Source organism: Sinohyriopsis cumingii, chromosome 2 (genome assembly GCF_028554795.1).
Source record: "Sinohyriopsis cumingii isolate HCF-2022 chromosome 2, ASM2855479v2, whole genome shotgun sequence".
In the NCBI taxonomy this organism is placed as follows: Eukaryota; Metazoa; Mollusca; class Bivalvia; order Unionida; family Unionidae; genus Sinohyriopsis; species Sinohyriopsis cumingii.
In genome coordinates, this window is record NC_142962.1 from 114828215 (window position 1) to 114853310 (window position 25096).

Sequence of the window (25096 nt, forward strand, 5' to 3'; positions counted from 1 at the left end):
AGAATGAAAATTGTTCCGAAATGATGATTTAGTTGCTTCTTTTAATAAAAAAAATAAATAATTTTAAAAAAAAATCAGAAAAGGGAGTTAAGTTTAAAAACAAACGAGTGCCATAGCCCATTGACGAGTAGCGTCTTCAGCTGGGACTTACACTTGCGGACCAGCATACATACGTTTTTATTCCACTAAGATAAATCCATTTGTAAAAAAAACAACTTATAATGAATAACATTGGTATTTCTGCAGAATACCCCTACATTCGGAACGTACGGTATATTCCTGAAGAGGAGAAAACCAGAATAGTATATATGGCTGCATGCTCCAAGTTCAAGGTTGTCCCGTCAAACTCCTTCTTGAAAGGGCTTCCAAAAGGGATCATCCAGGTCAACTACCAGGGTCTTGGCCCCATAGGAACCAAAGCTCTTGCACTGGGACTCGTTGTGAGCTCTTTTATTGTATGTATGTATGTATGTATGTATGTATGTATGTATGTATGTATGTATGTATGTATGTATGTGTATGGATGCATGTATGTATGTATGTATGTATGTATGTTGTATGTATGTATGTATGTATGTATGTATGTATGCATGTATGTATGTATGTGTGTGTGTGCGTGCGTGCGTGCGTGCGTGTGCGTGCGCGCGCGTACGTACGTATGTATGTATGTATGTATGTATGTATGTATGTATGTATGTATGTATTTAATATAATGAATATGGCTTGGCAGCCATAATAATTCTACACATTATGCAGGTGTGATATCAGTCTTAATTGTCATGCCATTATTGACCTAGAATGTTAAGGTGACTTTATGCATGTCCCCGTTTTGGAGGAATTTACAAAGCTTTAATTTCTATATGTAATAATATGGCTCTTTTTTAACGGCACATAATTTGATGCCCCTCCCCCATAATCATGTCCATCGCGTGACGCAAGTCCGTGGGTTCCGTCCTTCCTAGCGTCCAAGTATGTATTTCCATCTACTAAGTTATTGTTGCCTTCTGAATCCAACATTGACCCGATGATTTCTATTAAGTAAACCAAATAAGTTCCAATCTTCGCCTTTTTTCTGTAACTGACTTACACTTCTATTTTACTCTGAACCCTACCCTTTCATTGTAAACCAGTATTTTTTCAATTGCACAATTTTGGCAGGGGCATCCGTGTCTTTCAGATACATTTTTTTTTTATTTCTACTACAATTTTATCGTTACAGGTGAACAGAAATGTGACCGAGTTACACCTGGCGGGAAATATGATTGGTGAGGAAGGCATCCGTTATATCACGGCGATGATGGCAGAAAATGAGTTCATAAAATTATTGGTGAGGACTTAATGAAAATCTTTTTAAAATTTCTCTGATGAAATTCAGTCAAAAATTGTGTTTAATATTTTACGAATCTAAGATCAACGATAATTTCATGTTTAACGAGCACAAATGGAATAGATATTTGAAAGAATTCCCACATTTCCAGCTTTTATTCCCTTACCACTCCTTACTTATAAAAAAAGCCAGACTTTTGTATCTATTATTCCATTTATCAACATACAGTTTCTTGTATTTCTATATATCGTCTTGGCAAGATCCTATATAAGTGAATGTTTTGCGAGAACTTGCTGTTAACTTTACGAGAGCGAAAATACCACATTCCATTCTGATATTATGTTCATGAATAATAATTATTTTAAAATGTATTTATGTCAACGTAATGTTCCAGGATTTGTCGGAAAATGACCTAGGTTCCTTCGGAGCTGAAATGATCATGGATATGTTCAATGAAAATGATACATTATCACTCTTGACCTTATCAGGTAGGTACGATTCATACAATTAGGTCCGCAAGTTGATTACGTTTTGCAGCTGAAAGCAGTTCACTTCTAAACCTTTTAAACTTTGTTTTTACACCTGTGATGTATCTGACACTTTTCATGTGGATTACGTGAATGTCCTTTATAAGATGGAATAGGAAAGAAAATATCATATAACTATACTTAGAGTATGGTGGAAAAAACTTGCATTCTTGTATAATTTAGGGTAATAGGTACATGGACATTCTTTGATACAGCGACAAAGCAAGAAGCAAGAATTCAACCTTCGAAGACAGATCACACTGACGCAATATATATATATATATATATATATATATATATATATATATATATATATATATATATATATATATATATATATATATATATATATATATATATAGAGAGAGAGAGAGAGAGAGAGAGAGAGATATATATATATATATATATATATATATATATATATATATATATATATATATATAGAGAGAGAGAGAGAGAGAGATATATATATATATATATATATATATATATATATATAGAGAGAGAGAGAGAGAGAGAGAGAGAGAGAGAGAGAGAGATGTATGTATGTATGTATTTGTGTGTGTGTGTATGTGTGTGTGTGTTATACAGCTGCATGTACATGTATACAGCTTGATATCAAAGGTAAAATTCAAGGGTAGAAGGGGAGGTAATAGATGAAATTCAAATTTCCCATTTCAGCTGTAATATAATAGAATCAATAAATAAAAATTTCATAATTCCTGTTTGTGATATATTGCGGAGTACGATTAAGGTTCGTATTCAACATATACATTTTTCAGGAAATCATTTCAAGGAGAAGGATGCTGAACGATTCGCCGAAATTCTACAAAATCCGGTATTTCAAAATTTGATGTACTCTTCTTCTTTTGCTCGCTGTTCAACAATACGAATCATATCTTATATCATTTAATATCAAAACGATATATAATTTGAGTTACTGGACAATAGCAAGTTCTTCACGAGTAATAATTTATATTTTTCTATCCTTTTAAATTTTATATGGTTTGCTCAATATTACAAATATGCAAAGTAACACTGTTAATATTTAACTATTCATTTATTTTCATGTGCGAATTCGAAACGAGGTTTCATTATTATTTTGGTAAGTAGAAAGGGTTGAAGTAGGCAACTTGATCTTCGAAATTTTCTAGAGACGCTACTTGAATTGATGGGTTGGGTTTTTCAAGTGTGTGACCTTATAAAGGCTAGTTTAGACTCGGAGGATTGCACCACGATATTTCTTGTTGAAATTACTTGGCTTGGATCTTAATTTCTTATTTTTCACCTCTAAAGACATACGATTGCTTTACAACAAGAACAAACAAAATTAAATAATAAAAAATGTATAGAATGCAGAGACCATGTGCAGCAACGGTGAAATGTTCACCTGGAGTAATGCAAACACATCGGTCAAATTAGTGAAACCGCTGGTCGAAAAATAATATATCTAAAGTCGAGAGGGTGTGTTGTCGAGCCAGATGGTAAACAAGTGCATCGTTCCTATATCTGATTATAACACCGAGTCTCAAGTTCCACAGCAATAATAACAAACACAGCCCTTTATACCCATAGGCCTTGTTTGCCTGATGCAAACAAACGTCTGCAATATCGAAAATTAAACTTTGTAAATTTGAAAAGTGGGAGGTGGGGGACGTTTTTGAAGCAAGACTACTGCAATAAATACCCAAAGAGCATGATCGATTCATTTTTTTTTCTTCTCTTTCCAACCTTATTCGATCCTGGATAGTTTTTATAAAATAGCTTCAAGTCTGTAAAAGTGTGACCGGTTGCCAAGACAATTCGGAAATATAATTATCTTTGCACAGAAACAAGTACTATCCGCGTGCTTATTTTTAACTACCTACGAAAAGTTGTGAGAGCATCCAAACTGTACCTACAAAGAGCTTCGAGGACTTCCAAACATTTCCTACGATAAGATATAAAGAGTTCAAACATACTAATAAGCTTGAAAGATTTAATCAAGCTATGTTCCACTTATGAACATGCTTGTTTAGCTAATATTTAACAATGCTTCTTGCTTCTTCTGGCATGGCTAGTATTTCAAGTAGTGTGTCTCTTAGAGTTTTCACCATCCTTACTCTTCCTCTATCTTTGATATGGATTTTCGGGGTCTCTTACGTGCAATTACATGCAATGAGTTGAATGGTATCATCCAAAAAGACAAACTATTCAAGAAATTTCTTAAAGGTATAGCTCGTATGAGAAGCCGATGGGGGTTGTAGAGTGGGAAGCTTTGAAGATGTGAAGAAATATGGGATTAGACTAATAACTGGATGAAGATTTCTTAGATTTTTAAAAATATCATTAAATGTTGTTTGAGAAGGGGATGGAATATTCATTAAGTGTGGTCTTTTCATAGCAAATTGGTGATAACATAATTATAATGATCAAATGCTTTACGCGCCATCGTGAGGTGATTGATACAGGTAGCATGTTGGCCTTGAGATGCGCCCCGTGAGGAGGTTCCAGTTGAGATGGTCTCGGACTTTTTAAAAAGAACGGTTTATAACGAATTTGCTTTTTTGCCTTTAGCTTGTTTTGTATGCTTTTTTGGGGATATCTAACCTTACGCGGTACTATGCAGCCAATACTATAGTGACGTGCCGTTAATCCGTATACCTACATACGTACATACACACATACGTACGTACGTGAGTGCGTGCGTGCGTACGTACATGCGTGTGTGCGTGCGTACGTACGTAAGTACGTACATGCATACATACATACATACATACATACACACACCCATACATACACACCCACACATACATACATACATACATACATACATACATACATACATACATACATGCATGCATGCATGCATATATATACGTATGCATACATACATACATACATACATACATACATACATACATACATACATACATACATACATACATACATACATACATACGCCACTCATAAAACTCAAAAGTTTGTCGATAAGGACAACATAATGACAGTCGTAATATTACGTCAAACTCTGTCTCTTTAAAATTTGTTCTGGTTTTGGTTTATGTGAAATAGTCTTTATCTTAACATGACGAAAATATATTATGTGAGTTGCTTAAAGCAACACCTTAGTTCTATCGCATTCACTCCAAAACGGAAAGATCTTTTCGGTTTAAATTTGCTTCGTTTAACAAATTAAAGGTAAGAAGTTTAATCGTGTACTCCACTTGCTCAGATAAATTTTTCTTAAGATTTAGCGAAAGTAAATACTGGTATCTAAACATGCTTGACAGCGTGATTTTTTTTCAGGCAAAATTTCACATTTAAGTAAATTATTACTAAGTTTAAAACATTACAAATATCATCCACTGAAATACAAAATGTACAACAATAGAGATCATATTACGTTTTTCAAGTGCTCGCTGTTACCTGTTTGCCCAAATATTTAAGAAAAAATATTGTGTTTTTAGTCTGTATATCATACATACTTTAACTGTACAACATACATACTTTAACTGTACAACATACATACTTTAACAGGAAGTATCTGACTATTTGCAGCATGAACAGTTTATTTCACTACGGGAACTGGACTTAAGTCACAATGAATTTGCAGATGAAGGCGCAAAAATTATCGGACATGCTCTTGGTATGTATAGGTCAATCGATTTGTAAAGTTATCAGAGAGGCTTTTGGTATCTATAGGTCAATCGATTTGTAAAGTTATCAGACATGTTTTTGGTATGTATAGGTCAATCGATTTGTAAAGTTATCTGATATGCTCTTGGTATGTATAAGTCAATCGATTTGTAAAGTTATCAGACAGGCTATTGGTATGTATAGGTCAGTTGATTTGTAAAGTTATCAGACATGCTTTTGGTATGTATAGGTCAATCGATTTGTAAAGTTATCGGACATGATTTTGGTATGTATAGGTCAATCGATTTGTGAAGTTATCGGACATGCTTTTGGTATGTATAAGTCAATCGATTTGTAAAGTTATCAGACATGCTTTTGGTATGTATAGGTCAATCGATTTGTGAAGTTATCGGACATGCTCTTGGTATGTTAGGTCAATCGATTTGTAAAATTATCGGACATGCTTTTGGCATGTATAGGTCAATCGATTTTTTAAAATATCGGATATGATATCGATATGTTTGGCTCAAATGATCTTTTTTAAATTATCGGACATGCTCTTGGTATGTATGGGTCATTCTTTTTTCGCGTATCGGACATTATATTGCTATGTATAGGTCACTCAGTTTTTAGGTGCGTACTAAAGAAAGAACAAAACTCAGCATTTAAAACAAAACTTTTCCATTTTAATTTTATTGCGGCATTCATTATCTAATCTATAACATGACTTACATAGGATAGCAATTCAAAATATAAATTGTAAAACGTTACAGTTTTATGCAAGGAAATTTAATTATTTTCGATTATCATGCCGATATTTCTACTACTCAATTTATGTGAGATTTAACACCTATCTTTGGATAATGTTGTTCTTATTTAACAGGTAAGAACGACTGCCTCACCAAATTAAGTCTGAAATGGAACCATATCAGATCTGAAGGGTTCACGTGTATTGCTGATGGTCTCATGGTAATCAGTCTCCCCCCCCCCACTCCGTCTTTCTCGGCTTCCAAAATCATATTCCCATTGCTTGTTTTATCAAAAATATTTCCGCCAATATTTGTAGGCTATCTAGGTCATCCCCAAATTTAATTGACTATGGGAGGATGCCAAATCTTGGTCTCCTACTGCCATTGCTAGCGAAAACTCCAGATCATCATCTTCGCTACTGTCAGTGAGATATTTTTCGTGTGACTTACAGACAACTAAACAAAAAGACAGAAACATGCATACTGTTGTGAGACAAAGAATACGTGAAGATCTATCCCTATCCTTCAACCTCGATTCGGTTTTAAATTCGATAATGAGTATGTATGTATGTATGTATGTATGTGTCTGTGTGTGTGTGTGTGTGTGTGTATGTATGTATATGTGTGTGTGTGTGTGTGTGTGTGTGTGTGTGTATGTATGTATGCATAGCGTTTAACGGCACCTATCGCATATCAGTGCAGTTCTTGTTATATTGCCGAGGTAGTTAGGGATCCCAAAAAACGCACATAATTCAAAGATAAAGCGATAAAAGGGTCAACATTTAAGATACACGGTCTATTTTTACAAAAGGTAAACAACACTGGATGCACCCTAGGGCAAAAAGGTAGTCTCCCTTTAGTTGTCTCTTGTAACATACAGGAGGGCGCATCTGAGCCCACAGAAAGCCACAAAATAAGGCAGTTCAGATAAAGATTTTGCGATACGCATCTGACCAAGTAGGAAGACACAAAATAAGACATTCAGAGTAAAAATATACAATATGTTCAAGAGATACGTAGGACAGGGACAATATGATTTGATCTTTGGACCTGTCCTTTCATAAAGAGATCATGCAAGTATCCAAATGTACAAGCAGAGAAATCCAATAGTTTCATCTCAACAAATCATTGAAATATATTATAACCTCAGCAGAAAAGCATCCTATCATGAACCTATTCCGTGATATAAAATATCAAAGAACGTCTAGAAGGTGAATAGAAGCAGTCTTAAAATTTCAAGAAATCGTTCAAGAAAAGACAATTTTCAGAGTTTGGCATCTATCAGGCTATGATGTATAAATGTACAATCTGACCTGTCCGTTAATGTCTCACGCCAGAAAGCACATTCATTAAATTTCGGTGGCCCAGTAGTTAGAGTGCTGGACTAACGAGTTATATGGTGCGGGTTTGAATCCTACCAATGGAACAGCCGGATCGGTTACAGTGACGTGTACTTGGACAAGGTGCTTGACACTCCAATTACCTCCGCAATGAATAACCTACTTGTATTGCTGTGCCGTTAAACACCAAAACGAAACCCTTGAGTTTCACCATATAAAACCGCGTTTATTCGAATTAATCCTTTTGTCAAATGCGAGCAAACACTCGAATCCTCCACTTTGCTCCAATGACTTGCTCAGTTCATTGAGTTATCTAGACCGACATATATTTACCGTCATTTAGAGATATTTCTTTATTTGCTCACAGATGAACGCCTTTCTGCGACATTTAGACCTGTCCTGGAACGGCATGGGAAATTCAGGGGCAAAAGTGATATCCAAAGCTCTGGAAGTCAACAGGACTCTGGAAGAACTGAATCTGAATAGCAACAGGATAGGGACGGAGGGTGTAGCCGCTATATTCAAAGCCATATCCAACAATGAGGCATTGAAAATTTTGAGGGTAAATTAAGTTTATTTACAATAAATTTTCTTTAATTTTTAATATGAAAGCAAACTTTGTCCTCATGAATAGTTCTGGTTGACGTAGGATGGAATACCTGTGTGAATTCATAAAATAGCTCGGTCAATTTGACTGTACCACTTGAAAAACAAAACAACTCAGATGTCATTTTGTTACCTAATAAAATGAAAATAGATATATAATTGCCCTTCCAACTTAGCAGATTTTCATATGAAATGACGTATTATTCTTCGTTGGAGTGAATTAAATAAGGTAACATGCATTTTTTCTTATGGAAACTGAAGTTTGTCAATTAATTTATGTTTGAAAGTGGATCAGTTTGATAGGTGTAAAAACGATTGTAATCTGTATACATGTATATGTATACATAGAGGAAATTATGCTTGTCTGTTGAACAATACTTGAATTTACAAAGCATGAATACATCTCTTTGTTTCGAGCGTTATTCCTTCTTTCCCGCAACAAGATTTAATCCCCCAGCGGATTCCCACACCCTCCACCCGGAAAATGGTCCAATAGTTCTTTCCCCACCCTCGGAGAAAAGTCGCTACAAGATTAGTTTTCTCCAGGAGTAGAATTTCTCCCCCGTAAAAATTCTACGTTGTATCAATCGTTAAATCCCCACTACCCAAATGTTTACTTTAAAAACGTCCTTTAAAGTAGTCGTTTCCCCGGGAAAAGCGACTTAGAATTTCCTGTGAGAAAGTCTTTTTGACGCAGAGAAAATCTATCTTTATTTTAAAATATAAAGGAAAACTGCTTTTTACCACATCTTTTGCCTAGAAAAAAAAATCAGCTCGGAAAATTGCTTTGGAAAGGAGGAAATGTTGCTCTAGGATAAATTTTTCTGACCAGACACGAAAACTGGCTTTCTAACAACGGATTTTAATAAATGTAGGCTATATACTATTTCTCCCTACACAGATGCCAATGTACTTTTAATATAGAAATAACTTTTTTAATTTATGCAAATGTAATTTTGTTAAAGAAAATAACTCCAAATGAGTCTTTTGTAGATGAGCAACAATCCCATACCATTAGAAGGGCCCGTCGTGGCACTGGAAATCTTGAAAACAAGTGAGAATTGTGGCTTGAAAGAATTGGAGATTCAGGTAATCTACATTTATGTCATTTCATCGACTGTACATGGCAAGGTCAAAATAAGCATTTCACACAAAAGCTATGGGAGGGATGCGGTATTTACATTACGGTACGAAGAAAACTACACAAAGAATTAATGAGAAAACAGCAAAAAGATAAAGACAAAAAAATTACGAAAAATACAGCTACACCTTTTCGCCAGATATGTTAAGAAATATCGCTTAACCGGCTTGAAGCAGCTGTTCCGTTATTTTTGTGCCGTTTTTCATGATATATGTATATGTTGTCTGTCTACGTCTACGTTTTTACGTTCATCATGCAGTAGCTGTTCAGTTCGTATATGGTTCTTCATCTCCTTGTTTTGGAAACGAGAACAATTAGACTTTTTCTCAGCTGTCTTGCTCCACTGCTACAACAAACTTTGTTGTTGAACAAATCGCCATCACATGATACTCGCCAGTCAACCCGTTTATGATATGATGGACCCTCATTAATTGCTTTAAATGACCACTCCTTGGCTCTCCACACTGCATTGTGCTCTAGACAACAATTTAAAAATTCGGCCGTTAATTTAGATAACCTAATTCAAATCCCTATTAAATCGTCAGCCTTTGTGTCAACTGTCCAAGAGATACCACTGTGTATTGCATTATTCAATGTCCAAATCAGTAGGGCCACCGCTAAGCGCACAGAAATAGCTAATTGTATCAACGAGCAGAATATCGACGTCTTTTTGCTGACTGAAACATGGCAAAAAATATCAGGCGATGAGCCCAAGTGTGCGGATCTAATGCCCACCGGTTACTCCATCAAGTCGTTTCACCGCCACTCTCGCGGAGGTGGAATTGCTGTCATCACAAAGAACTTTATGATCAAACGTCTTAACCACACCACAACCTTCAATTTCTACCACACATCGTTTGAACTTGTCCAAACCACACTCACACTGGAACAAAGGCCAGTCTATTTTGTCTGCCTCTGCCGCCATCCTCCTAGCAGTAAAACAAGCTGACTGAATCTCTCTTTTTGGAGCAGTTTCCGAATCTCCTGGAGTATAGAAATTCGATTGACAATCCTGGAAACCCGTACACATCAAAACTCATAGATTCCATTAATGTTTTCAACCTCAAAGAGTCAATCAACCAACCCACCCATAAACATGGTCACATTTTAGACTGGATTCTTTATAGACCTGATAATATTCTACGGTTCTCCCTGGTATCCCACGAACTTGCATCAGATCACCTCTGCATTAATGCCATCTTGATTTAACAGTCCCTAACCCTCCACCATTATAATGTACGATGAGAAACCTCCGACTGATAAATAGAACCAAGCTAATGCATGACATCCAAGCAAACCTAACAACTTGTTTACCTCCTACATCAGAACAAATCGATAACTGCCTACGTTCATTGCTCGACAAACATGCCCCAGCCACCAAGCGCAGAGTATCAATTCAAAAGTGTCATCCGTGGTATAGCAGTGTTAGGGACCAGCTTAGCGCTGCTAAAAGAGACCACCGTAAAGCTGAGAGGCTATGGCTTTCCACCAGACTAACTATTCATAAGCAAATCTATGAAGCCGCTAAGAAGAAGAAAGTCACATAGTCCATGCAGCAAAATCAGCCCACTACACTACTAAGATCATGGAAAGTTGCAGCTGCAAAGAGCTCATCGAGATTACTAATAAGCTAATGTCAAGGAACAAATGTACACCACTTCCAACTACCTTCTCTCAAGTCGACCTTCTGCACCTTTGCAAATTTCTTTCGTGACAAAGTACAAACCATCAGAGATAAGCTTGACAACACAATTTCAACTGCCTCGTCTTCACCATAAAGTTGCGATACATAATTTTAGCGGCAACCGTTAGCAGCATTTGAACCTATCTCTATGGATTTAGTGCGTACAATCGTGATGAAAAATGAACCAAAGTCACGTGAACTTGATCCGATTCCAACATCACTGCTGCTTGAGTGCTTAGATCCAGTATTGCTTTCACTAACTGATGTTATTCATACCTCTCTCTCTTCTTCTGTCTTCTCTGTTGAAGAAACCAACACTCGACTATGACGATTTAAAGAACTACCGCCCAGTTTCTAATCTCCCATTCATATTACAAAAATCTTAGAAAAAAGTTGTTCTATCCCAACCTGTATCTCATCTGAATTCAAACAGTCTTTTTAGCAATGTACAGTCTGCATATCGCCCTTGCCACAGTACTGAAACTGCTCTTCTAATAGTAGTTAATGACATTCTCTTTGCGTTGGATAGCGGAAAGATTACAGTCCTCACCCTCCTGGATTTGTTCGCAGCATTTGACACAATAGACCATGATATATTACTTCACCGTCTCCAGCATGTATTTGGCATTCATGATACAGCCTTACTGTGCTTCAAGTGCTACTTGGTCAACAGGACACAGATTCTGTCCGCAAATGGGATACACTCTAGCCCAGTTGATCTATGTTGTGGTGTTCCACTGGGGTCGTTTCTTGAACCTGTTCTCTTCATTCTATACATTCAAACCGCTCTCAGGTGTCATAGATCATCATCCAGTGTCTCACCAATTGTACGCTGACGACACCCAAATATGCAAATCTAGCCACCCAACTGAAGCTGATGTTGCCATCCAAAGTGTAGGGAGTTGCATTTCTGATGTGAAATCATGGATGACATGTAACAAGCTACAGATGAATGATGATAAAACTGAGGTCATTCTGATCACAACACAAAGACTTTCTCAGTCACATCGTTTACCTGAAACAATAAATATCAGTAACACCAACATTAAATTCACACAATCAGTACGAAACCTATGTGTCACTCTGTGCAATGCTCTCACGTTGCACCAACATGTCATGAACATATGCAAGACTGTATATCTTGAGCTGAGACGCATCAGCTCCATTCGCAAATATCTTTCAGTTGAAGCCACTAAAACACTTGTGTGTTCATTAGTACTTTCAAGACTGTTACACCTAAAACAAAGGATTGATGCGCTAGACCAAAGGTAGTGCCCTTTGGTCACAGTTACCTTAAAACAAAGGATTGATGCGCTAGAACAAAGGTAGTGCCCTGTTGGTCACATTCATATCATTGATGATTTCTGAGTACCAAAAATTACATGCTGGGCAATCTATCTTGAATAAAAATAAAGGAACACTAACATTTATCTCTCACAAAAGAAATTTTAAGATAAAATGATCGCGTGGGTTCAATAACGCATACTAATAGCACTAACACTACTAGGTATATGCAATTCCCAATTTAAACGAAAGAGACAGCGTTTTAATGTATTTTACACTGAAAACAAAGGATTGATGCGCTAGACCAAAGGTAGTGCCCTGTTGGTCACAGTTACACCTTAAACAAAGGATCGATGCGCTAGACCAAAGGCAGTGCCCTGTTGGTCACAGTTATACTTAAAACAAATGATTGATGCGCCAGACCAAAGGTAGTGCCCTGTTTTTCACAGTTATACTTAAAACAAGGATTGATGCGCTAGACCAAAGGTAGTGCCCTGTTTGTCACCGTTACACTTAAAACAAGGATTAATGCGTTAGATCAGAGGTTGTGCCTTGCTGGTCACATTTACACTTAAAACAAGGATTGATGCGCTAGACCAAACGAAGTGCCCTGTTGGTCACAGTTACACTTTAAACAAAGGATTGATACGCTAGAACAAAGGTAGTGCCCTGTTGGTCACAATGATATCATTGATGATTTCTGAGTACCAAAAATTACATGCTGGGCAATCTATCTTGAATAAAAATAAATGAGCACTAACATTTATCTTTGACAACAGAAATTTTAAGATAAAATGATCGTGTGGGTTCAATAACGCATATTAATAGCACTAACACTATTAGGTCGATGCAATTTCCAATTTAAAAGAAAGAGACAGCGTTTTAATGTAGTTTGCACTTAAAACAAAAGGATTGATGCGCAGGGTTGTGTCGTTAAGACCTAATTTCCCTAATGCTTACAACTGCAGCATCCAGCATTGTCCATTAGAATGCAATATGAATTGATCCTTCTCGGGTTCGACTCCCAAATGACTCAACATAATGTCGAGCTAAATAGTAATGGTTGGAGTGTTTATCGTCTAGTTTATTGCGAATGTGGTTCTTGTCCTTATTCATTCACATTCTTACAGTTTCTCCAATATATTGGATAACACATTTTTTGCTAGTCATGAATTAATTGATATTTGTGTTGGAACACTCCATTTCTTAATGAGAAACGCAGCTCATGTGGTTGAGCTCCGAAACATCTTTGACACGGACAGGCATCCTATGGTTCTGCATTTACATGTGCCATCACTCCGTCGATCGATTTGAAATCTTAGTCCGCGTCATTCTTCGGTCTACTGTACACAACAAAGGGGTTTATCCAGATATCCTTCACGCTTTGTTTTCAGAAGATTCGACGTGGTTGCAGTGTGTCCGAATTATATGTTAAATTGGGTACATCAAAAGTTGGTGACCACGAAGGGGTAATGTCTTTTTGTGGTTTTCTGTTTGTACCTCAAATGATTGATTATCGGGTTCTGGTTTATCGACAGCTCTGCTGACGTTTCTCTTCTTGTAGTCCTTTTATCTTGAGGTTACTAATGCGTTCACCTAGTCTGTCTTCCTTTGGTTGGAACGAACGCAGACATCACATGAAAGCTTTCTGAAATTGTGCTGGCGGTGGCTTCCAGTTCGTAGAAGATACTGACGAGAGTATAGGTCCGTTTTTCATTTCTTTTCCCGACAAGAAGTGTGGATGAGGACCAGAAATTTCAACTTCTTGATAACTTTGTGCAACTTTTGTTGTAGTTGTGAGTTATTTGCGAATTCCCGTTTTTCAGTGCACCTGCACAAGTTGAGGTGTCTATCCGGTGTCTGGTTAATTGCTTTTTCTCTAACTTCCTCACAGAAATATCGGCATGTGACTATGTCATTTCAGTGTAGATAGCTGTCCTATTTTCTGAAGGCAATGTTGAGTGTTGAACACAAAGTTGTTTAATTTCAAGACATATCTTAAACGCTCAGCAAGATAGACCGGTTTAAAGGAAGGGTTCAAATGAAAATTCAATACTTCCCAGCAAGATTGAATACCCTCCTCGAGTGCACATTTTGGTGTAAAAACAGCAGATATTCATGGCAATGAAGTCAGTGTTTTCAGAAAGATTCCTTTTGGATGTTTTTTATTCTAGTAGTCAGTAGTGTCCCCGATGTAGAAAGATAGCTTTTCAAAGACAGAGCGGAAGTGAAAGTCAGTAAGTTCGGAAATATTATCCATCATATGATTATTGCCAGGCTTTTCCACTTTTGAGAACTTTAGGAAGCAGATAAAATTTCGCTGGCTTCAACTATAAGAAGGTAGGCCAATGTGTTATAATCGATATGTCCTGAACTGAGAATGTCTTTGAGTGACTAACTTACAATACTTACGTGTTCTGAATTCATGTCGTTATCGAGGTTCTTGCAAAATCTTCCGTCCAATAACCACAGCACAGAATCTCTTGTGGTTGATTTTATGACAATATCCTTCCTTTCTAGCAATTTATTCAGCAATTGTCTTTATTAATGTGGCTCTATCTGCGTATCTAAGAATTTTACCAAGTCCATAAAGGCCGCGGAATATATTGGCCTTTACGGCAAACGTTTTAAAGTTCAACATGTTCAATGCACGTTTCACCAGCCGGATCATTACACTTCTCTTTAAGTCTAATTCTACCAGCGCAAAATTCAGAGTCTTCTGCCAACACGACCACGTTCTAATATGGGCAATATACTGAAACTCTTTGACACAAAACTTCTCACTTGTTCGGAACCAGGCTAGGTCTGAGGTACTGGTGTCTTTAGTATATTTAGACTGAATGGTCAGAGGTGGTGCTCGTGTCTTTATATTTATGACGGGTACTATTTCCACCACCATCCTCTGCACATGTTTTACAAGCCTCCGAAAGAAAGTGTGTTGCTTTGACTTCTGAATACTCTTCAAAATTCACTTGACTGGAACGAAACCACTTGACCTACTAGTTATTGTCGCGCTATCTCAGACGTATTATACACCGTATTTTTTGTGGTGTTTGCTCTCATCAGTCTCAAATGAATGCTCTGATAAGTATGTCCAATGGATATAATTGATGACTGTAGGGTTCGGGCCCCACTGCGTACTATAATTATTTAATTTACTTCTTCAAACAGAGATTTTTAATAGACTGGATCTTTTTGAGTATTTACTTAGCAATAGTTCATTTATACTGAAGATTCAGAAGGCATTGATGATTGCTACAATTCATCCAAAACAGACATTTTATTCTCAGCGCAAAATTTGCGCAAAATTAGATAGAATTTCCTATGCTCTGAAATCGTTTGCTTATTTGGCTCTTACTGTGTGCTTCAAAGACAGAACTTGATAGCCATAAATTGTATACGGAGAAAAATTAAATTTACCCGGGTTTATGATCACAGGTGTATCCACGCAGCATAATCTGAAAATCAGGTCATTGTAAACAAACGTTTGTAGAAGTACCATATCTGGATTGGGCGATATGATTTAATTTATTACTTTCTAAATGGAGGCAAGGCCATGAAACTACCTGCCGTAAGTTAACATGCAGGCGATGGTCTAGCGACAAGGGGAAATCCTATAATAAATTTGTATAACATGGGAATCGTTTGATACGGACAAAAGCGTTTACAGGGATACGGGAGAATGTAATGTTAAAATAGTGTAGGGAAAAAGAGTCAACAGTTTATAGGGACGATGGAAAATATAATGTTACTATATTTAATCTAATATCCAAACACACACACACATTTGCAATCAACATGTCACGTATACCATTCACACATCCATCCCTGCAATCCAGCACCCGCGTTTTGATTACCATTCAAATACACACACATACACTCAAACGAAATAGGTGGAAAGTATTGATACAAAGATACACACCTTTTCACACACAAACACACACACTATCACAACTATCACAAAATAAGTGGTATGATGTTAAAGAAGCGGAAAAAAATAGATGCACACTTTCCGACAAAGAGTAGGAAGTGTTTAAAGACACACACAAGAAAGATTAGGACGTGTATATAGACACACACAAGAAAGAGTAGGAAGTGTTTATAAACACACTATTATAAACCCGTACATGTATCCAAACATAAGAGAAGGGTAAAAGGAACTTTTTCGTTTTGGTTCTCAACAGCATACACAAAAACATGCACACACAAAACGTAAAACACATAGTTTTGGCAAATAAGAATAATATCTCTTTATAGAGATGCAGGTTGCCCTGAAATATGCCGCTGAAGTTGCTAACCAAAGTTAGTTAACAGATACCACACCGCTTTATTGTTCATCTCCTCAAACTTCTTGGCTCTGCCATACGCCATACGCCATACGCCAATACTCTGTTCAGAAACTCATGCCTTTCCACATACACCTTTCTCTTCTAGATAGCCGTATTCGTAATCTTGGTGATGGTCCATGTTGCCTTTTCATAGACTAGGTCGTTTTGTTTAAACAACATGTTCGAAACAATTGTAGAATATTCGACAGTGGTAAACATGGTATACATATTGACGTAGCCTTGTGAATAGGTCACACAAAAGGACAATGCACAGTTTGAGTACCATACCTATGGGTGAAACAATAAAGTCAATGTATCGGGGAGAGGCTGCTAGTGATACATGGAATAATCAGAGTGACAGTACAATTATTACTAATGCAACTGCACGGTGGCCGAGTGGTCAATGCGTTCGTCTTTACCGATCACTGCCATCCCACACCTCTCTGCGTGGGGTCGAATCTTGGGCTTGGCTAAAGTGGATATATGAGAAGGTTTGCCAGATACCTCCCGTGGGTCAGTGGTTCTTACCGGGGTTACCCGGGTTCTTCCTCCACCAGTTATACTGGCCTCCATAGCTCTAATGGCTTGAAAACATAAAAAAGCATCTTATGCAGATATGACCAGTATCCTCCCGTACGCAGATGACTTGAATTTATCTTAGGATGATTTTCTCTCGCGTCCACAAGAATGTTTGCTTGCGACGGTAGTGCTACCTTCACCTCCTTCTCCATCATTACCATTAGTGGATTATTTCAGAAAGAGACAGAGATTAGAAGTTTGATATTTTCTTGCAACATCAGAAAGAAGCAGAAGTATAATTTATTCAAAACCAGCAAGAAGGGGATAAAATAAATTGAGAACAGGAAGAAAAGAAGAGAACTTTTAACTGCAAGGGAAACAATGCCAGAGAGTGAAAGGAAAACTCTGTGTGTGCTTCAAGACATATGGGCGGAGTTAACGTATGTGTGGTAAATGTATCTGACTTGTTTTTCACAGGAGTAAAACTCGGTCGTGGAAAGTGACTGAGACGGTTAAATCTGATAACGTTAAGTCCGTACTTTTTTTCCGAAACAAGCACCAACAGTCCTTTTCAGGGCTGCTTGTATCTCTTTGAAAAGCGATACTACTCTGTGATTACCAGAAGAAGTAAACCTTAAATCCGTTTCTCCATGATTAGATGGTGAACGTGTGCGTGATGGAGTGTAGTATCCATATTATAAAAGACAAGGAGACACTTAACACTTCCATGGATATATTCTCTTTTGAATCAGAATCAAAATTAAAATTTCACACCTCATCATTAAAGTTCATTTCTTCATTCTGTCACTGTCTGTCTCTTTAGTTCTTGATTTCTATACTTGTATTGGCTCTTCTTCTTCGCTGTCTTCTAGTTGTTTTGCCTTCTTGCATTTCTTGACGAGTATGGTTTCTTCTTCTGTTTCTGAAGAAATCTCCTCCTTCCACGTTTCCTGCTTTTGTTTTTGTTTTTTGTTTTTCTTTGGACACTGATGAGACCAATTCTGTTTTTCTGACAATGATAAGAGGCATCTTTACGTTTGTCTTTCTTTCATCCTTTTTGTCCTTTGATTTGACGTTGTCGACATTCTGGAGCCCAATAATCTTTCTCTTGACAGATATTGAATCTGACTTTTCTTCTCGAGAGGAGTAGTCAATAGTCTTGTCTAAAGTACACTTTAGAGCGACTCTCTTTAAATCTCTGACGAGAAAGACGATTTGTTTTCTATCGTCTTCACAGTCTGAAACCAAACGACATATTTTGGTTTCACCCCAGATGATAACTGAAGTGTTGGCTCAAGTACATGCCAACGATTTTGAAGATGACACGAATGAGCATGAAGCAACACCCTCAACTTCTGACACAAGAGCAAAAGTCAAACAACGAAAAGAAGCAAAACTCCTTTTACAGCAAGCAGACTTTTCCAAAGATACCGTGTATGACATTCTTGGAATACAAAATTTCACGACGTCTTAGCACCTCTCTATACTTTCAAATTATACCCTCAAATCGTTCGCAGAGCTTTCGTGTTTCAAGACAAGCCGATTTCATGCATTTATTATCAAGAGCATGTTGATACCATTATTACCATCACTAGATTTGTTGGATACACTTACCATTGTGAGAAATGAAACAAAGGATGTTCAGTTGGGACCAACACATTTATTGCAAAGAGAGATATTTGGGTCGTTTTGTGTCCAAAACATGCATCACTGAGGACAAAAAAGAAAGAATCGCTCAGTTTGCGAGCTAACAGTTGTCAGTCTCACTAGTTACGAACAACATCACATGAATCAAGTTCAACACCAGGAAAGTGCGTGCGAATCAATAAAACTGTGCCTTATTTGCGGGTATCTTATTCGAACTAATAACTCAAAGGCACACGTTTGTTTGGGAATGAAATGATGGATGTCGAGCGTCATTGTTAGATAAGAAAATATGAGAATAAACTGGAGGATGACTTCAAAGAAGACCAGTACAAGAAGAAAAAGAAACCAGTGGGTTTTATATCTTTTCAACTTTGCATGTACACGAGACTGGTATTCATATAGTTAATTTCTGTCTAGCTCTTCGTGCTTGCCAGAAGTATATACAAGAAAATATATTTTTCACTTTACCTACTTTAGTAGGATTCCAGAAGGACGTAAACAATCGTTGGGGGCTATAGCTCTCTTGCAGATTATGCCATATGGATCCTAGACCCTACCGACTACACTTGGAGTGAAGAGGACATTCAGCATTGCCATCGATGTGATACATTGATTGCTCACACATCCAAAGGATACGACGGACTATTTGAAGTGTTATTCAGAACAATGCACCGATTATCTCGCAGTCAACATGAACGAAACCAAAGTCATCTACACGAAAATGGGCCAAGTAAAGTTTACAGAATTATTTAGTCATGTTTTTGAATAGAAAGATTAAAAAGTTTGCAATGAGAAAAATGGAAAAAGGTTATTTCCTCACTTTTTCAAAACTGCAAAAACGAATCAGCACCTTGTTCTTCCACACTTGCACAACGTTCGTGTGCCTTACTATACAAATATCGAAAGATATGCAACACGGCCTTTCAGCTTTACTATGTTGTGCGTGTACCTATTCACGGATCTCATCCATGCATTTGCAAACTAATTAAGATACCGCTAGCACATCGAAATGTTCAAATGAAAGACTAATACACGTTTCCTGTGATTTAGCTTGGATATTGTGACCTTGAAGGTCGACTCCAGGTCGTTAATACAATGGCAAAAATATTTAGATGGAATATCCATCATCAAAGTGTTAGCCAGAGCCGGAAATCTGTATTCGGGACGAGCACCCAGATCAGTCGGGATGAGTATGCCAAGTAGAGTGCTTCAGTTGTAGTATGAGGATCCGCAATGGGAATATAAAATATTATATTCTCAAAAGGAAATTTCATCATGAAATTGCTTTTAGAGCACGGCTCTCCAATGAAATGTAACATATTTATTATTTGTACCAAGGACAAGGAGGTCTCGACAACGAGGACATGGTTCAGGAGATATATGAAAATCAGCTTTCGTACGGTAACCCATCTTAATACCGATGGTGACTCGGTGTTTGTATGCTTTAAAATATGCGTTTAACGACGATTGTAAGAAACTCAAACAAAATGCAGTTTATAACTGCTGAATGGTTTGCATTTGGCTTGTGGTTGAATGGAGTGGATGTGCGCCTGGGACTCGATCGAAGAAATACTGTGTTTTATTGGATGGCTAATGCTAAAAAATACATAACCATCATCAAAGAAGACAGACATTACTTGTGCCGAGTGAATGTTTGCCCTAAAGCAAGATCTTAGTACACCTGGATTATGTTCTTCGCCTCCTATATCAATTCAACTAGCTCGATAAAGACAGATTACGGCTCCAGAACACCGTAATACATTTAAAAATATTTAGTCAACATGTCATCTAGTCAATGGAGTTAGACGTGATTGAAGAAAAGAAATGGAAGAAAGAATGGTGCCACAGACGCGTCCTGCTCTCCTGTCAAACCCATGATTGAGGACGCAAACACCGGTCCTAACAGCGGTGAAGAAGTAGGAGCCCCTGTACTAAAAAGGCATCATCATCACCACCACTACAACAACAGAGGCAGACATTCTTATACCCTTAAGCGGAGGATTGGAAAAGTGAGGCTAATCATCTCACCATTGCTACATGTCTCCATCAATCGTTGGTGTGAAATGGAGTCGAAAATGTGCTTCCTGCAGAGCTAGATCAATGTTTTATGTATATCTATGTTCATAATTAAACCTTAAACATCATACCCCGTCGAATAGTGTGGATATGTGAGTACAAAGTGCATGTATAGACACTTTCTACTCTTGTGCTACAAGCTTCTCATTCTCAATGATAACATGGATTCGTGTTCGAAAGAAAGAGTAGTTTCTGTAAGTCATCGTAATGCTCATTTCCTGTTAAAGTGTGTGTCTGAAGTGAAGTGTTGTTGTGAGGGATGTTTTTCTTCACGTCAGTGCTTAGACCACATAAAAGCGGCGCGTTTATCAGTCATGCCATTCAGACGATTGAGTTATTTTGGATTATATGCCGGATGAGGTGAAGAAGGAGACGAAAGGGTTTACTATTAATCTGGTGGTCTGAACCAATACATAGTTGAAGAAAAGTGGAAGAAACAACTGTGGGTAGGGATTTGGGGCCTTCGGTTCTAAACCAGGGAGGTGTAATCGCTAAGGAAGATGAGTATCAGAAAACGAACCGCTCTTTTCTGGGCAACCCACATCTCTAGAAACGAAATATACTAATTCTTATTTGCCAAACTTTTGTGGGTTATACTTTGTTTATGTATGTGTTCATGTATGTTTGTTGTTGATCACTAAAACTTAAAAAGTCATTTTACCCCTTTTCTTGTGCTTTTGTATATATGTAATGGTATAGTAGAGTCTATAACACTTCCTAACTTTCCTTATCTGTGATAGTATATTTTCGTGAAAATGTTTGTCTATTTCATCCCTCTTCGTTTACATTCTACCTCCGATCTTGTGTGATAATATGTTTGAATGTTTGTGTGTTTGTGTGTGAAATTGTTTGTATGTATCAATACTACATCCCTCTTCGTTTACATTCTACTTCTGATCTTGTGTGATAATATGTTTGTACGTTTGTGTGTTTGTGTGTGAAATTGTGTGTGTGTATCAATAGTACATATTCGTTTGGTTCAATCGTATGGGTGTGTGCTTGGATAGTACTCAGAAGGCGGGTACTGCATTGTATGGTGTGTGTTTGTATAGTAATAAAATAGTGGGTGCTGGATTGCAGGGGTGTGTTTGGATAGTATATATAATGTTTTTGTTTGTAAAGGTATGCGTTTGGATAGTAGATCAAAATGTTAACATTACATTTTGCTTTGTCCCTATAAACTGTCCACCCTTTCTCCTTCACCATTTTAATATTACATTTCCCCTTGGCCGTATAAACTATCAACCCTTTTCCCCTTTCACCATTTTAACATGATATTTGTCCTTGTCCCTATCAATACGTTATCTATATAATATCATTCTAATGTTAAACAAATTTAACATAGAATTTACCCTTGACCCCATACCGTCTCCCGCACGTTAACCTATGGACCAATTTAACATAGCATTTTCCCCTGTCCTTATACCGGCTATAGCATTTTAACCTACGGCGTAATGTTAAATTCCCGTATGTCGCCCAGTTATATTACTACTTGCCATCAAAGAACCATGGCTAGTTTTGTTTTTCTAAGACATGATTTATGTCTACGACTCTCCGTCTTGAAACAGAATAGTTCATACGTATTACAGCGGTTCATCTGACGATCTCCGGCAACTCCCTAACATAAAACGAGTATGGTGCTCTTCTTTATGACAATGTTTATCGCAGCCATAAAAATGACCCACCTTGTAAGTGAGGTCACTTTATATCGACACTCTTTTATGTAAAGAGTATATTCTACCTCAAACTTACAGTACGGAATGATATTAAATCACATTAAATAGAGAACTATATGATGATAAATCACAATAAATAGAGTACTAAATGATGATAAATCGATGATAAATCACAATAAATAGAGTACTAAATTATATTAAATCACATTAAATAGAGAACTATATGATGATAAATCACAATAAATAGAGTAGTATATGATGATAAATCACAATAAATAGAGTACTACATGCCAAATCACAGTGAATAGAATACTAGATGATGTCAAGTCACATTACATTGACACTAAATAATGTTAAGTCACATTAAACAGAGTTCCAAATGATGTTAAGTCACTTTACACAGAGCACTAAATAATGTTGTCACATTAAATGGAGTACTAAATGTTGCTTGCAAAATCACATTAAATAGAGAAGTGAATAATACATTTTAGTGAGGTCAATTAAGTAGCTATAACTTGTTTAACAATTCACCAGCTTAATAGGATGAATAAACATTACTGCGTTTTAAGAGGATCACAGCATCCAAAAAAGAAGTCTATAGCTTTATACAAGTTGAATATTCAGCCGGAAAATGTTTATTTACAGGATCTAAGCGTGCCCAAGAAATTTTTCGAGTACTTGGAGGAAATACTAGTGACAAAACCTCATTTTAAAGTCCATTATGGCGGATTTATGGACTTTAGGGACCTTCTCAAAGTTAGTATCAAGAACAGCCAGGATGCTTGGATGAAGGATCCGGTACTTCTATTCTTGCATTTTGTGGAGGAAAACCAACTGAACCTTATGAAAATATTCACGTCATTCGATACTGACAAAAGCTGCACAGTGACTAAAACGGAATTTGTTCACGGACTGCAGGTACTTTTGCAATGTTAACACTTTTCTTGTCCGTCTTGCAGTCAAATATCTTCCAAAGAAATAGTTGACACTTTTAGTATCACGTAACACTTTCTGATGAAAAAGTGAATTTTAAATTGATATTTAAAAAAACAATTAAGGAGGTTGAATGTGTGCGAAGAAAATGAAAAGTACTTAAATAAGTCAACTTTTTTTATTTTAAAAAACAAACATTTCAGTGTGTTTTAGTTTAAAATCATGTTGGCGGTTGCTGCCTTTTAATCTCAGAAAATAAAGTAGACTGGATATGTTTTAATTTTAAATCAGTATGTATGTCAAAGGTTCATGGGCCTGAAAAAGACTCATCTATGAATAATTTCTGTAAAATCTAGTCCTCGAGTCTTTACACACATTTCGTATGCCTAATAACTTTATCATTATCAAAACTTTATGAAAAACATATCTCTGCTTGGGTAGTAGATTTTTACTATTGTCATATTTTTGTCTTTGATTATAGTTTTAATTACTCCATTGCAAGGTATAGGATCACTTGGTAGCCTCAACTATATCGAAGCTACGACAGCGTAACTAATTAATTTAGGCACATTATTTAAATTTAAAGACATCCTTCCACATAACAAGTTGAAAGTACAAGTCATTCAGGTCAGGTAGGCGTTCTGTACCGACTATTTCAGCTATATGTGTCATTGTGGAGAATTGGATACACACTTTTCAATGTCAGTTCTTTACTTTATTTCGCTTAATATTCCACAAAACCCAAAAGAAATACATACCATAATGTCAGGCCAACAAAGAGGCGTGACAATGGAAGGGCCGCTTATGGGGGGGGGATGAACTATACATTGCACTGGTAATGATTAGAGTCGACGTCCCCTTGTCTTGACCTAGTGTTTCGCCAGTTAGCCATTGAAAAAGTCTACAGTGAGTGATGATTTTTAAGGTGTAGATAGCTCAACAAATAGGAATGAACAGACTTTGGCAAAATTAACTTAGAATTAGAGCTTGGAACAGCAATAAATATTTTATTTAATGGAGCCCACATGAATATACTGACATTTACTTTTTTCAGAAGAAATTTTAAATAAAATTTAATGATATAAAACTATTGAAATTTTTTGTCTCTCAAAGATCATTAACACCTACCATTCAATCCACCTTTGCGAATGATCACAGCTCCATATAGAGCCCACATATCTGAGACATCTCATTTTTGTACAAGTTTTTTAATGTTCTCACGCAATGGTTTTGATTTATATTGCATAGCGTTGAAAATCGAAGTGGTCCGGGCGACCCAGGCTAGGTTTATCGTTAACCCAACCACACCCCAACCTTTTAATGTATTTTGACTGTTCCATTTTGCTTCTTTATTTCTTTGTTTTATAGAAATTAGGGATCCCAATGACAGACCAGCAGTTGGATGAAATGATTATTGTGCTTGACGTTGACAAAAATGGGGAAATTGACCCTGAGTAAGATTTTGTCAATATAGTATATACGTTTTCTTCATTAATTAATTTTATTTATTATTTCTTCTTTTTTTTTTCTTTTATTATTTTTTTTTGTCACTTCCCAGTTAGTGCGTATATATTATATAAAAATGGAAACAATCCAGAAGTTCTGGAAAGTAATCATTCATCAAAATATTAAATGTAACGC

The 25096-nt window shown here is 36.8% G+C and overlaps 1 protein-coding gene across 4 annotated transcripts in view; it reads left to right on the forward strand.

Annotated features, from left to right (window-relative positions):
• LOC149805639 (uncharacterized) overlaps positions 1-25096 on the forward strand; it is a 49688-nt gene that overhangs the window by 18580 nt on the left and 6012 nt on the right. For 3 of the 4 annotated variants that reach the window (XM_089950284.1, XM_089950285.1, XM_089950286.1), the window contains exons 3-12: positions 247-440; positions 1220-1327; positions 1722-1815; positions 2637-2692; positions 5395-5482; positions 6356-6441; positions 7929-8123; positions 9161-9256; positions 23168-23440; positions 24824-24909. In XM_089950284.1, the coding sequence (XP_089806410.1) occupies positions 247-440; positions 1220-1327; positions 1722-1815; positions 2637-2692; positions 5395-5482; positions 6356-6441; positions 7929-8123; positions 9161-9256; positions 23168-23440; positions 24824-24909 (1276 nt within the window). The remainder of the gene's footprint in view (positions 1-246; positions 441-1219; positions 1328-1721; positions 1816-2636; positions 2693-5394; positions 5483-6355; positions 6442-7928; positions 8124-9160; positions 9257-23167; positions 23441-24823; positions 24910-25096) is intronic. The other variant, XM_089950288.1, reaches the window with a different exon arrangement.